The sequence below is a fragment of the Terrapene carolina genome, unplaced genomic scaffold, assembly GCF_002925995.2.
Source record: "Terrapene carolina triunguis isolate 2854851 unplaced genomic scaffold, T_m_triunguis-2.0 Scaffold212, whole genome shotgun sequence".
NCBI lineage: Eukaryota > Metazoa > Chordata > Testudines > Emydidae > Terrapene > Terrapene triunguis.
The window spans coordinates 10,071,365-10,085,894 of record NW_020664563.1 but is presented as its reverse complement, the minus strand read 5'-3'; the positions used below and the strand labels follow the sequence as shown (position 1 = coordinate 10,085,894).

The 14,530-nt window shown below is 47.7% G+C and overlaps 1 protein-coding gene across 1 annotated transcript in view; it reads right to left on the bottom strand.

The window, feature by feature from the left end:
- The window catches only part of LOC113407547 (pappalysin-2-like), a 155,966-nt gene that overhangs the window by 60,279 nt on the left and 81,157 nt on the right, over positions 1–14,530 (bottom strand). Inside the window, exons 13-15 of the mRNA XM_026656179.1 lie at positions 6,929–7,097; positions 2,462–2,639; positions 64–277 (exon numbers count right to left, since the gene is read on the bottom strand). Of these exons, the coding sequence (XP_026511964.1) occupies positions 64–277; positions 2,462–2,639; positions 6,929–7,097 (561 nt within the window). The remainder of the gene's footprint in view (positions 1–63; positions 278–2,461; positions 2,640–6,928; positions 7,098–14,530) is intronic.

Here is a 14,530-nt window from a genome sequence, read left to right as displayed (position 1 = left end):
TGAAGATAAAAGGATTAGAGGAACATGGGAAAAGCTTCTGAGACAGACGAGCTTCGGACTTACTTTCTGGGTTTGCTCTCCATGCTCTCCGCCACGTGGTATCCGGGTTTACACTTATAGCGGCAGACAGAACCCACGTCATGGTTCCCTTGCAGGCACCGGGGCACCAGCAGCTTGGCATTGGCAACCACGTGAGGTGCATCACATTCCAGTTTGCAGTAAGCTTCTGGGAGTGACCAGAGCCCATCCTCCAGGCAGGTCAGCCATTGACTCAGTCCTGACTCCATGAGAGAGAAGCAGAGCATGCTCAGAACACAGGAGAATTCTAGCAGGACTCCCTGAAGCAGACACAACCCTATGGGCATGGAAATCAGCAAGAGCTGCTCTTATACAGTCAGATGCCATTGCCAATGAAGTCAATGGAAAGAAACTCATTGACTTCACTTGACATTAGGTCAGACCCTTACTGAAATTGACCATTTGAGCACAGTGGGAAGTCAATGAAACAACTCCTAGGGGAGGAGGGACACCTCTCTATAAAGGAATTTGACAAGCTCTTTAAACTTCCTTCACATCCTCCTTAAAACTCTCCTCTGCTGTGATGCCTGTGGAAAACTCAGCAACGACTAGATAGCTGGTTTATCATGCCAGTCGCAATCGCCTTGTTTCCTCATGTGTTCCCCTGTCTGTTTGTTGTAGCCACCTGTTGTAACTTGTCTTAAACTGGCAGCTCTGTGGGACAGGGGCCATCAATTTGTTACAATGCCCCATGCAATGGAGCCATGGTCCCTAACTGGGGCCCCTAAGTGCTATGCAATTAATACATCATCAATAATAATAATAATTAATAAATTCTATCGTTCTCCTTAGGGGCTGTGTCAGTGCTTAGCTGTCATCACAACTGGTACCTCAGAAACTCCAAAGATAAATGAATAGGAACAGTCAGACAAGGGATGGGAAATGTAGCACCATCTTCCAACACATTTCTACACCCTCATATCTGGTTCCTGTGCTGGACAAAATGGAGCCCACCCAGCCTGGAGAAGTGAGCAGAAGTCTGTTCTGGCTGGCATGGTATTCCCACAACTCTTAGCTAAGCTTAAGATGCTGCGCTGGCGGCCCCTCCGACGTTCCCGGAGGGCCTGTGTCCCAAAGAGCTAGTCATAAGGTTTCTCCTTACTTTGGATCTCCTGCAAGGTAGTGCCCACAACTGATGCCACACAGATCATATAATCTATCTTTAGTATTTATTATTATTGATCTAATGCCCACCAGGATGCAAGGCACGTCAATGAAACTATGAAGCCAGCAGGTCCCTGTCTTAATAGCTTACAATCTAAGTTTACAATCCAGTGTTTAGTGAAGTTGATGGGACTCTCTGATTTTATCCACTAGGCAGGCATTGTTTCAGCCACTGGAGAAGACCATGGCGTTCTATGGATGGGCCTGCTCCTCTTCCACTGAAGCCGAAGCAAATCTTCTGCTGACTTCAATGGGAGCAAGAGCAGGTGGAATGAAAACAAAGACATCTGTATGAACTAGGAGGTTCAATCCTGCCCTCCTTTGCAGCTGAGCAGCCCCACTGAAGGCAACAGTGTTGTGTAGGTCAAAATTTGGCCTGTTGACTATAGGCATTCTCACACGCTGCACTGCTCAGTTCACGCTGGTATCTGCAGGCATGCTCACTGTCAGGAAAATCAGATTCATTGACTGTGGTTTGTACCTTCGATAAAAAGAGGAACAATTTTCCTACATTTCAGCTATAAATGTCTCGCTAAATAGGACACCCATTAAAATGATTTATTGTAGGTGATGCTAGAGTGAATAAGCTAGTGGAAACTCACACAAAGCCCCAGTGCTTGGAATTGTCAGGACAATAACCCCCAAATCCCATCCATCTCTGTCCTGTAGAGACAGGAATAGCAGCTCTCTTTTCTTACATTGGCTTCAAACCACAAATTAGGGATTGAGGGAGGTGGTGGGCAGGAAGCAACACATGGAGTCATAATGCCATAGACTGCAGTAGTGGCCTCTGTGGCTACAAAAGGCCCTGTGCTTCCAGGAGTCTAGTGCCATATACATACACATGCCCCTCAGCCAATGTGCCATTCTTTGATTTCCCGTCTGACTGTCCCCAGCAAAGCCCTCCCCCAATCCCGATTTGGCCAGCTGCACTTCTGCTCCACTCCTGGCTTCCCAGATCTATGTAAAGGGGCTAACAGAGGCTGCACAATCACATGGGAGGGGACATTCCCATGGCTTAAAGTGGCAGGCAGCAAGTGGCCATGGGGATTGCCATTAGTACTGGTGGGGAAGGAGACAGATAAAGCACATCTTCCCAGGTGGCCTCAGAAGACCTAAAGCCTGCTTGGCTGGCAAAGTCAGAACAACACTGATAGGGATGGAGAGGCAAAGCTCAGCTCTGAACGGAACAAGGATGGACACTTGTGGCATCCCGTACCTTGAAGCTTAGCTGGCTTGATGCAGGAGAAGGAGCAGCGCTCCAGGAACGTGGTCCCGGTGGGGCAGGAGAACTCAGCATAGTATACGTGTGACTGGTCAGGAACTCCGCAGTCCACAGGGTTGCAGGTCACGGATCTGTCCCACCTCCCAGAGTTGCATGTCAGCAGAAACTCTTTCTAAGAAGAAAACATGCCTGCTTCTGATTTTTACGAACGAGTTGTAGTCTAAAGATAGGTCTACATGGCACAGACCTTATGGTGGCATGTAGAGTACATGCACTGCATGCTCCCCCAGCATGGGTATAAAAAACAGTGTTGACAGTGAGGCACAGCTTCAGTGAGGAGAGTAAAGACAAGCCTGAACCTTATCAGTATGTACCCTACATGGCTCTACACACCCGTCTACACTGCTGTTTTTAGCAGTCTAATGTCCCTTTGCCTCCCCGCTGCAGGGAAAGATTCCAGCAGCTCCCCACAGCTGGAGTCTTTCACCGATGTGTGTAGCTACACATTGCAGCATGGACGCAGCTTGCTTGTCACTGCAGTGTGTAGTGACCCATACCCTATACACTGCTGCCAGTGGTGTGCAGCATAGACACAGCCTAGAAGTTACTACAGTGGCAAAAAGGCTGGCCTGGGTTTCAAAGAATAGCAGCGTCTCTCCCTTCCTTCCTCCACTGGGACACCATGCTCAAACCGTCCCTTGTCCTGCACAAGGCATGTGCTCGTGTTGCCGTCTCTGGGAGCACAATGCATGTGTGGCCCCATGCTACACAGTGGGGCCTTTGCGGTAACGTATGGGTCGTCTACATTAGAGATGTTTGCAATCAATTAGTAGTGTGACGGACTTCGCAAAACACATGGTTAGCACACAGCTCCTAAGCCAGGCTGTAATATGTTAGAAAATGTGACTTGGTCTTTTCTACGCTGCAAAAAAGAGCCTTACTTTAACCATATCAGAGGACAGCCATATTGTAAGTGGGTCTTCCAAGCTTATTTTTCTATTCTGTATAGACCCACAGACACTTGGGAATTTGGATGACTGGATAACCAGGTAAATAAACACAGTTAAGAAATACCCTTTACACAACAGAAGAACCACCTGAGACTCTGGTTACGATCTGTCAATCACATTATAACCCTGATCACGATCAGGTTCAAAATGTGGTACACCCATGTTGTGTGTGTAGTCAACCATGTTACAACCTGGCTGCAAACTCACTGAACAGCTGCAGAACAAACAGGCCCTGACATATGTAGCCCAGTTCAGGGGCACGGTTAAATTGTGGCTCAGCATGTGCACAATGCAAGATGGAGTCACACTTTAAACAATGTTTTTTCTATAGTGTAGAAATTGCAATGCAATATCTATCACTGTGGCGGAGGACATCTGAAAATGCATTGCACCAATTTTAAAGCCACCTATAATCCTTTGCCCCTTGCACGGGGAAGTGGGGCTGGACGGGATAGCCACTTGGATTTTCCCAGAATGCACTGAAATAAATCCAGTTGCGTGGCACATGGGTTACCATCTAAAAATGTGTGGATGTAGTGAGCTGCATTAGCTATAACCATAACCCTGGCTACATGAAGCACGATTTCTTCTGCAGCGTAGACGAGGCCTACATGCAGCAGCATGGGACAGTGACACTTACCTGCCCAGCAGCATGGGAAATCACAACAGAAGCATTCCCAAAGCATCACCGTCCCACCAAATGCTCACCCAATAATGGAGACCCCACAGCTACCACTGCCCTGTGATGAGTTAGAAGAGCAGTGCTAGTCTGCAAAACTCACCACAGGCCACCTGCAACATCCCATCTGCTGGGTCACAGCCTCAAGCCCAGCCCTGCCCATACACTTCCCATTTGACTGCCAAATGTTGAGAACTCCCACCAGGCAGATTTATGTTGTGTGACTTCATTTTAGAGACAAAAAGAACATTTTGTTCCTCTTGAGAATGGACCAGTGTGTGTTATGGGACCTGCCGTCCAGTGACATCTGCCTCGACCTACATAGGGATTAGCTGGAAGGCCACATGATTAATAGAATTTTCGGAGAGACAGGGGCCAAGCAGCCTGTCTAGATTCATCCATCTGCCTGATTAATCTTCGTACTCTAATAGTTCTCTAAGTGCCCATCTAACTACTACCGAAGGGAAACACATTCACAGTTGCATTGTCCTTTCCAGACATGAACTGCTTCCAGCCTCAGGAAAAAGTCTCCTAAACTCTCCTTATACCCACATCTATCTTCACCTCACTTCACTCTGTGCTCTCTTGTCCGGCGCTGGAGAGAGGCGCCACCCTGACAGACTCAATTCCAGCAGTCCATACTTATTGGTACCGCAAATACAGTATGGATTGTGCCCAGCGCCCTGCCAAAGGGACTCTACCTCCACCTGCAAGGATCATTTCTAGGGCAGTTCAATACCCAGGCCCTTCAGTCCTTGGTCTCCCAGCTAACAAGGGAGCTAACAATAGTGGTGGCTTAAAACACAGACCCTTGCCTGCTCGGAACTAGGCCAAATTCATGTCACACAGACTAGTACCAGTGACCGACAGAGGAAGAAAGGCTCCATATCCTATTACCTAGCTCCTCATCCAGATTCCTTCAAACGCCTCTCTCTTAACCTACTTTTTTCTGATCAAAACACGAGCAATTACCTTACCCTTTAACAGTGACAACACTCTGGAGACACCTGTCATTCTAGTCTCTCCCTCCGGAACTGTCATGGACTCATGTCATCTGTTCCTCTGGTACGCCACCCAGAGTACTCTCTGGGACTTCACGCACTGCCACAACCATCACCTCCGCTTGGTGTTCAGTTCCTCGCTGGATAATACGCTTGTCTAACAGATTGAATTTGCAAATGCGGTATGTGGCAATTTAATTCATTCATCGGGACTGGCCCTCTGGGGTGCAGAGAGCAGCATATTGCGATACAAGGGGTTGTCTGCTCATCAGCCGCTTCCGTGCTAGTGCTGCTGGGAAAGCTGGAGGGTGTGGCACAGGATTGACCCACAGGTCGCCGGATAAATTCAGAAGTGAACTGAGGCATGGGCAAGAGGGAGTTTAGCTGGGCTGAATTCATCCCTGATGTACTTCCACTGACTTTAATGGAGTTCCATCAGAGATGACCTTGAGTCTGAGGGCTTGTCTACATGGGGACATCCAGGAAAATTAAACTGAATTAAGGAAAAATGTGAATTTGAAGTGGATTATTTAAACCTCACTAAACCCCTGTGTGGACACTGTTAATCAGAATTAAAGAGACCTTAATTTGGTTTAATTCACTTTGAAGACTGAGGCGCTTTTAATTCTGAATTTCGGTGTTCACACAGGGATTTCATGTGGTTGAACTAATCCACTTCAAATTCACACCTTCTGTTAATTTGAATTAACTTTCCTGGATATCCCTGTGCAGACAAGCTCTAAGAGAGAGCATGGGGGTGTAACTTGCTGGGTAAGGGGATTGCTGGAGGGAAAGCAGCTAATAAGGAAGGCAGAGGAAGGTGTACATTCAGGTAGCTCCCCTCACACACTGCTTTTAATGTACAACTTTGTGTATCCTCTTCCAACCCCTCATTGTGCAAATGACACCAATTTAGATATGCTCTCACTCTGGTAGACTGCCTTATGCCCATTTACTGATGTCAGATTTGCACACTGTGATGAAGTGGGGAATTTTCATGATATTTTGTATGACTATTGTATGTGTCTCAGTTTCTCCTAGTGCTGCATATTTAACAAGGAGGTAGGGAAAGGGTGTTTGCTCTTTGCAGAGACACAGAGATCCAAATATGACTAGCAGAACTTGCAGTAGGAAAGGCAGACCACAGGGGAGCAGCAGGATAATGGTGGTTGCTTTCTTCCCTTCTGGTTGACCTCAGCCCCACACCCAGGAAAGAGACTACTACCAGGGGAGAGGTGGGGATGAGGCACCTCTCTTCTACATTCCAGAAGAAATCAAATCGAGGGGTGATCCTGTACCCATGACAGATGTGTCCCCTTATTGAAAGTGTTCCTGTATTTGGTACCCAGAAGAGAGATTTCCAGGAAAACTTCTCTCCCCACCATCCCAGGAGTATCTTTACACCCTGGGGGATCACTCTTCACTTCACAATAACATCCTTCAGTTTGGCTTGACTGGGAGCCCCGGTGCCAAACAGACCCCAGACTGACAGAGCAGTAGGTGGCACAGGTCAGGACTGAGGTGCATTAGCAGGGTTGTGAGCGGCCCAGGTCTGGAACAGCAGTGTGCCACGGATTGGGACTGAAGGGCACTGGTCTTGCTGAGGGTGGTGGTCCTGCACTGGACTAAAGCAAGGAGTGCTGTGGGTCAGGACTGAGGTGCACTGGCAGAGCTGGGGGTGCCCCAAGCAAGCTGGAGGGAGCTGGGTAGCAGCCTTTCTCAGCTAGCAGTCACTCAGTCAGGTTGCATGGTTATTTCCACCAGGACTCACCTCCCTGGGGCTCAGACCCTTCCCGCTACTGGACTGGAGGACAAATCCCTTTTCACAGGCAACAGCGCATTTCATGTGTCCCGGGCCACCGGACGTGCAGTTCACCAAGGCATGGTCGAGCTGCAGTGGCATGCAGCTGCCCTGCTCCCCACAGGTCCAGCGGGCACAGCTGTAGAGGAGACAAAGGTGGGAGAAGAGAATCAAAAGGCAGCTCCCCATGGTGGGGAATCCCAGCGCTTCTGCAGAAGGAGGAGCTCCTCCCTTGCGCCATCACAAGGGAATGCCCCGTGCGCCAGCACCCTGCTTGGGATGGGTCAGCGCAGTTGGTGTCCAGGGCTCCAATGTCCAGCCCAGGACGGGTCAGTACAGACAACACCATGGTTGGATTTGCGGTTCTCTCGGATTGGCAGGCTGTAAAGCTCAGCTCATTCTACACCGGCCCCTTTGGTTTCCTAAGGGAGACGCTGGATGGCAGATGGTTAACACAGGGAGTTTCCCTGCAGTCTAGTCCTCAATTAATCTGCAGAGGTGGCAGCACCAGTGGAAGGATGGAGTGAGGGGGCTCAAACCACCCCATATCCAACAGCTTCTTATTTAGGCATGCACTCACGAAGGTTTGCTCTGGGGACAAGAGATGTGTTCTTCTGCCAGGGGTACTGGAGCCCAGCATATCCCCCACTCTCCCGGCTCTGCCTTAGTTTAATCTCCACCTGCTCCCAGCACACAAACTCCCACACACTAACAGTTAAGGCCCTGGTCCTACGCTTGGGTGAGAGGCAGTGCTATCTAGTGGAGAGAGCAGTACAGTGGCAGCCAGGGAACCTAAGTTCTGGTCCCAGCTCTTCCACTGAGCTGCCATGTGTGTGACCCTGGACTCCTCACTTCACCCCTCTGTGCTTCTGTTTCCCCTCTCAGCCTTCATCTCTGACCTATTTGGGTTGTAAGCATTTTGAGACGTGGACTGCCTCTCGCTATGGGTATGTGCAGCACCTGGCGCAATGGGGCCCTGATCTCAGTTTTAGCCGCTAGGTGCAGTGTGAATCAGACCCTTGAAACCCTGGGGAACAGCATTTTAGTTGACGAGACTGCGCAGGCACCAAGATCAGCCCATGTGAATCCAATCACAGGATCAGGGCCCAAGCGGGCATGTTTTTCAAAGCCACATTTCCAGGACATTATGGAGCTGTACAAACACATAATAAGAGACAGTCTAGCAAGAGCAGGCTTTGAGTGCAAAAGGTAAAAATGGCAAAAAAACAACAACAACCCACATGACAATTTTAAAAGATCGAAGGTTCCTTTTGCAGGCAAAGGGATTGTTCCGATATTTCCCCCCCGAAGACTGTCCCTTTAAGAAATGCTGGGCCAGATCCTCAGCTGTTGTCAATCAGTGTAGCTCTGCTGACTTCAGTGCTGAATTTATGCTATTTGAGGATTTGCACCATTTTTTCCCATCAGCTCTTCATTAGAAAATAATAACTAAGGGCACATCCTGAGAGGTGCTGAGCATCTTGCACTTCCATGGGAGCTGCAAGTGCTCGGCATCTCACAGGATCAGGACATAAAATGCTGCTGCTTGGGGATCTGCTTCCTACCTCTCTGCATCCCTAAGGGGACCCTGCTGGCCCTAGGAAATCAGAGCCCCCTGGAAACTCAGAAAAGCTGTGACAGCTGAGTGGATATGTACAAACAAGGGGCTTTGAGGGGACCCTATGGATTTTAAGGAGCCCCAACCCTGCCTGAAAGAATCCCAGGACAACCCACGGCCACAAGTGGAGCAGTGAGTTGCTCGATGGCACACAGCCCCCACACAAGATATCTCCCAGATGTTTGGGTTTACTCTACAAACGTGTATGCTGATGCAAGCCTGTATCTCTGTCATGTGTTAATGGTCGTCAGGTGGAAATGGGGGCAGGGACTAGGCTACCGAGGAAATCCCAGGGGAAATCACTCATCATTTAGTTACACAAGTTAAAACAGTACAGTGCTCATCTGTGCTCACACACAGTCTCCCATGTACTCTCACACCTACCCCTGAGCGACACAGTGCTCATCTGCACTCACGCACAACCTCATGCACTCACAGCCACACACAGTCTCTGTCACACACACGCTGTCACACCTATCTCAGAGCGAGCGATACCTGCATCGGGGGAGGGAGATCTGTGTTTTGTATATACCGTGACAACTCTTGTATAGCTTGTCATGTTATTAAAGGCTTGTGAACTGAATTAAAACATCCAATCACATTCAGACACACAAACATATCAGGGTCTCTCAAGTTCCTGGCTATCCCGTAACCACTCGAGCAGCCTTCCTCCCCTAGGGTCACTCTTGTGTGTGGGCACACCCCCAAAAAACCCCTATGGAGACCTGAACAAACCCAATATACATGTAGCCAGCTCCTGCAAAGGCTGTGTCAGCAAAGCACTGAGCTGAGGGGTTTGTGTACTGGACACATATCCACTGCAGCTAAATACATCCTGGACTGAATGGTGTGTGGAAGCTCAGGCCAGGTCTACACTTACAACTCAGGTCAACATAGCTACGGAGCTCAGGGCTCAACACCCCTTGAGTGCCGGAGCTATGCCGATCTAATTCCTGGTGTAGACACAGTTAGGTTGGTGGAAGAATGCTTCTGTCATCCTAGCTACCATCACATAGGGAGGTGGTGTTCCTACAGTGACAGGAAAACCCCTTCTGTAGCTGTAGTCTGTGTCCACACTACGGGGTTACAGCGGCATAGCTCTGGAGCCATGGCTATACCACTACAGTGTCTGTAGCGTAGACATGGCCTCAGACACTCTCCCTCGTTCCTCTCAGCCCATCTTCCCCGCTCTGCGACTTCTCCTGTCCCTCTTCTCTCCCCACAGGGCCATCTCTGCTTTGATTCAGCACTGCAGGGCAGGCAAGGAAATTGTCAAGTGGCGGTGTTAAAAAGGGAAATGTGCTAAAAACTGAATATGGAGTAACTATGGGTCTAGGATTTGGGCTTTACCTATTCTCGACAGAAGGTGTCCTTGCTACTGTCATAACTATAAAGGGAAGGGTAACAGCCCTCCTGTGTACAATACTATAAAATCCCTCCTGGCCAGAGACTCCAAAATCCTTTTACCTGTAAAGGGTTAAGAAGCTCAGGTAACCTGGTTGACACCTGACCCAAAGGACCAATAAGGGGACAAGATACTTTCAAATCTTGGCGGGTGGGGGAGGAAGGCTTTTGTTTCTGCTCTTTGTTTTGGTGGTGGTTCGCTCTTGGGACTGGGAGGGACCAGACATCAATCCATGCTCTCCAAATCTTTCTGAACAAGTCTCTCATATTTCAAACTTGTAAGTAAACAGCCAGGCAAGGCGTGTTAGTTTTATCTTTGTTTTCTCAACTTGTAAATGTACCTTTTACTAGAGTGTTTATCTCTGTTTGCTGTAACTTTGAACCTAAGGTTAGAGGGGTTCCTCTGGGCTCTTTAAGTTTGATTACCCTGTAAAGTTATTTTCCATCCTGATTTTACAGAGATGATTTTTACCTTTTTCTTTAATTAAAAGCCTTCTTTTTAAGAACCTGATTGATTTTTCCTTGTTTTTAGATCCAAGGGGGTTGGATCTTGATCCACCAGGAGCTGGTGGGAGAAAGGAGGGGGGATGGTTAATTTCTCCTTGTTTTAAGATCCAAGGGGTTTGGATCTGTATTCACCAGGGAATTGGTGAAGAGTCTCTCAAGGCTACCCAGGGAAGGGAATTAGCACATTGGGAGTGGTGGCAGCGGACCAGATCTAAGCTGGTAGTTAAGCTTAGAAGTTTTCATGCAGGCCCCCACATCTGTACCCTAAAGTTCAGAGTGGGGAAGGAGCCTTGACAGCTACCCATTAGCACCATCATGCATGCAGCCAGGAATTTAGTCTACTTATTATAGTAAAAGACGAGTAGGAGGAAGGAAGGCTTGTGATTAAGGTGCTGGCCTGGTGCTCAGGGTTCACTCCTGGCTCTACCATAGACTCCCTGTGTGATCTCAGGCAAGTTGTGCTCTCTGTGTGTCTCATTTCCTTAATCTTTCCCCCTCACACACACACATCCTGTCTTGTCTATTTTGATTCTAAGCTCCTCAGGGCAGAGACTGTCTCTCACTGAGTGTCTGGACAGCACCCAGCACAATGGGGCCTTGGTCTCTCAGCTGGAGTCTCAAAGTGCTACTGTACCACAAACAAAAATAATCACACTGCATTCTGTACAAACGCTATTCAGAGTTATCAGGGAGAGCGAGGGGCAGCTTTCAAATGTGATTTACCATCACACTGCTCCCTGTTTGCGGAGAGGGTTCACTTCCCCCGCCAAGGAAATGCAGCCACTGCTTGGATAAAACACGGCTACTCTGTCACTGACCACAGCAATACTGCACAACATTCAAGAAAATGAAGAGGAAATGCTGGAGCCATTTAAAATTGCAGAGGGAAATTAAATACACAGAATGTAATTACCTGGAATGGAATTTGACCAAGACATTGGGGTTTATGCTCCAACTTTTGCAAAAAAGTGCCAGGGGATATTTAGTGATTGCAAGTGCTCAGGACCTTGGTTTTATGGCTCCCCCAAAAGGAAGTACCTCCAAGAGGCACAGCACCCCTAAAGCTGCTCAGAGGGAAGAGCGCTACCTAGTGAATCAGCCACACAGCTTCCTGTAACAGCTGGGGTCCTCCCCTGGCCCCGAAGGTCTCCCATCCAAATCCCAAGCCAGCTCAGCTTGTGAGAGCTCACAGGTTGCTAGCACCAGGTGTTACAGCTGCAGGAGCCATCTGTGTGGAAGGAACCCACTCAGCCACCACGGGCAAATACTCATTGAGCGAAGTCACCAAAAAATGCTGCAGACTTATGCGTAGAACGAACAGAACTCATTGCCGACTCCAGCCACATCCCATTAGCCAAAGTTGCCATGGAAACCTGCGCGGAACAGCCCATTCAGGGTTGGAGGTGAATGGAGGAGGGGAAAATGGCAAGAGAAAGGACCACAAAAAAAAAAAGGCTGTTTTTCCTGCACAGACCTGTTTATGAAGTGAGAAATGGTTTCAGGGCAGCCGCTGCAAATTCTTTCACTAGCTTATATTTCCATTTGCTTCCTTTTGAAAGAATTTGTTTTATGAGCACAGCGCTTGTCAGGTCATTAGCTTCCGAGTGCATCTGGTACCAATTGTAGACCTCCCTCTCCTCTCTCTCCATGCGGTTGTACTGCTCCATAACTGTGCCCCCAATACCCAAGGGCACAACCCTTCCCCATCCCTGTGTTTACCTCCCATTGAATAATCTGAGCTCTTATTCAATGTAACCTTCTCAGGTGTATGGGTGTGTGTGGGGGGGGGTGGGTCTTTTCTCTTGGGACATTTTCTTATCTCCAGTCTCTCAATGACAAGGAATGTGACAAGGGAATTTGCTTATTTTCTGCAAGCCACCCTAAGGATGCCACTTTTATTACTACTGATTATTTGCATTGGCGTAGCACCCTGGGGCTCTAGTACTGGACCAGGACCCCACTGTGCTAAACACTGTACAAACATAGAACAAAAAAGTGGTCCCTGCCCTGAGACGCTTACAGTTACTAGGAGTTTGTCCTGTTCTTACTTCTCTGGCACTTTATAAGACCAGGTCCATGCCACAAAGATGTTACAATCTACTATAGAAAGGCAGGTAAAGACATCAAGCTGGAAGAGGAATATTGGGGTGACAAAACTAGGAAGCCTGCAATATTGATTTCTGTGCCACAGCACCATAACGTCTGCTGCAGACCTATGTTGTGACACAACTTCGTAAGCTCATGAGCCAGCGATGCAGTGTCAGCATGCTGCGCTACAATGATGCTGTGGAGACATTTGGAGACCATTTAATATGCTGCTTGCCAGTTCTGATACTGAACGGGGCCTTGTCAGTCTTGGGGATGGGGTGACAAGCGTAGGCTGTGGGATCAGAACTATGCCAGCTACAATAGTGCTTAAAAATGGCTGGGTCAAAAGCTCTGCTGGCATAAACCTCAGAGGAGTTATATCAAGGATGGGGGCTTGGCTTGGTTGTCTCCAGAATGGTTTCAGTGATCATTGATCACAGATTTCCTTTTCAGGAGAATAGTACTCATAAAAAGAACATCATGTACTGTGGCAGCCCTTAGGATCCCATTATGCTAGGTGCTCTACAAACACACAAAAGATGGTCTATGTGTTACAGCCAGCTTAGAGGCTAGAATCTATAGCATACCATGGTTTGGCATGATTCTCAGGAACAAGTGTCTGTCCATAATGGCCCATGGAATCTATACTCCTCAGCAGTATCTGTGGGGACATGCCATAGACAGCACAGCTCTGACCTCAGCGTGAAATAGATCTTTCTTTCTCTTGTTGATTATAACAGATGGATACAGCTTATCCCGTCAGCCCACTCTTGCAGTCCCATGACACTTAGATATTTTGGATGAGGGTCGTGCAAGAAAAATCAAGTAGCCAATATTATTTTTTTCCTCCATGCAACATCTCGAAAAATACTGGTGTTTGTATCCCAGCCTCTTTTGCAGCCCAAACAAATGATTTGTTGTGACATTTTGGCAAATGGTCATTTTGGCAAACAACCATGTGATGCTTTGAACCGTCCCCTGGGTCTTGAGGGCAAAACTCATCAACCAAACAAAATTTCAAATCTGGAAATATCTGAAACTGCTCAGAGAGGGCTCCAATAGCTGTGAAACTGTGCAGGTTTTTCAGGAAATTGAACCAATTTTGCAAGCAAAGCAAAATATGAAAACCTCAAATTTCTGAAAACATGACAATTTGGATTTTATTGTGAATATTTCAAAGAGCCCAGAAAATACTGGTGGGCTTAACCAAACCAAACAGAACCTTCTAAGACACCATAAATCATCCATAAATCTGCTGTAACATCTGCCCAGGCTGCAGTCTCGTTGGCTGCTATCAAAACAGCCTTTAAAATTAAGCCACAATTTTAACAAGTGAAAAGTATTATTAGAAGTGATTTCTATACTGCTGTCAATGTACAGGGTGATGGACAATGGAAGCTCAAGGCTACTGAAGTCATAGGGAGTCTTGGAATTGACTTCAGTGGGCTTTGGATCAGGGCCATGCTGCCAATCAAATAAGAGATGCCTACCCCAAAGCAATCTGGCAAAAACAGATTGATGGATAGATGAGGAGAGGTGATTGTATATGTGTGAGAAGTTCCTTCAGTGCAGTTTCTATTGGAAATCTCCATGGTCTTTTGCGGAAGGAAAAAGAATTTTCCTCTGGGATCTAATGCTTCTAAAGCAGTGGTGGAGATTTCTCCCCTTGGTGGAGCATGATGCAACGTGGTATGATGGTTGGGAGAGGTCTTCTCTGATGTTCTCTTTTCCCTCAAACCAAAGCAGCTTCTTTGAGGAAGGTGCTTGTTCCTGTTCTGTTACTTTAATACAATTTCATTCTCTTTGCCCCACACGTTTGAGTATGTCCAGGGAGAGTTGAGCAGGGAGCATTTTTGTGTCTCCTTTTCTAATAATTATAGTACGTTCCCCATCCAAGATATCACCTTCTATCTAGGACTCTCAAGGCACCTTACAGACAATAACTAATTAAGTCT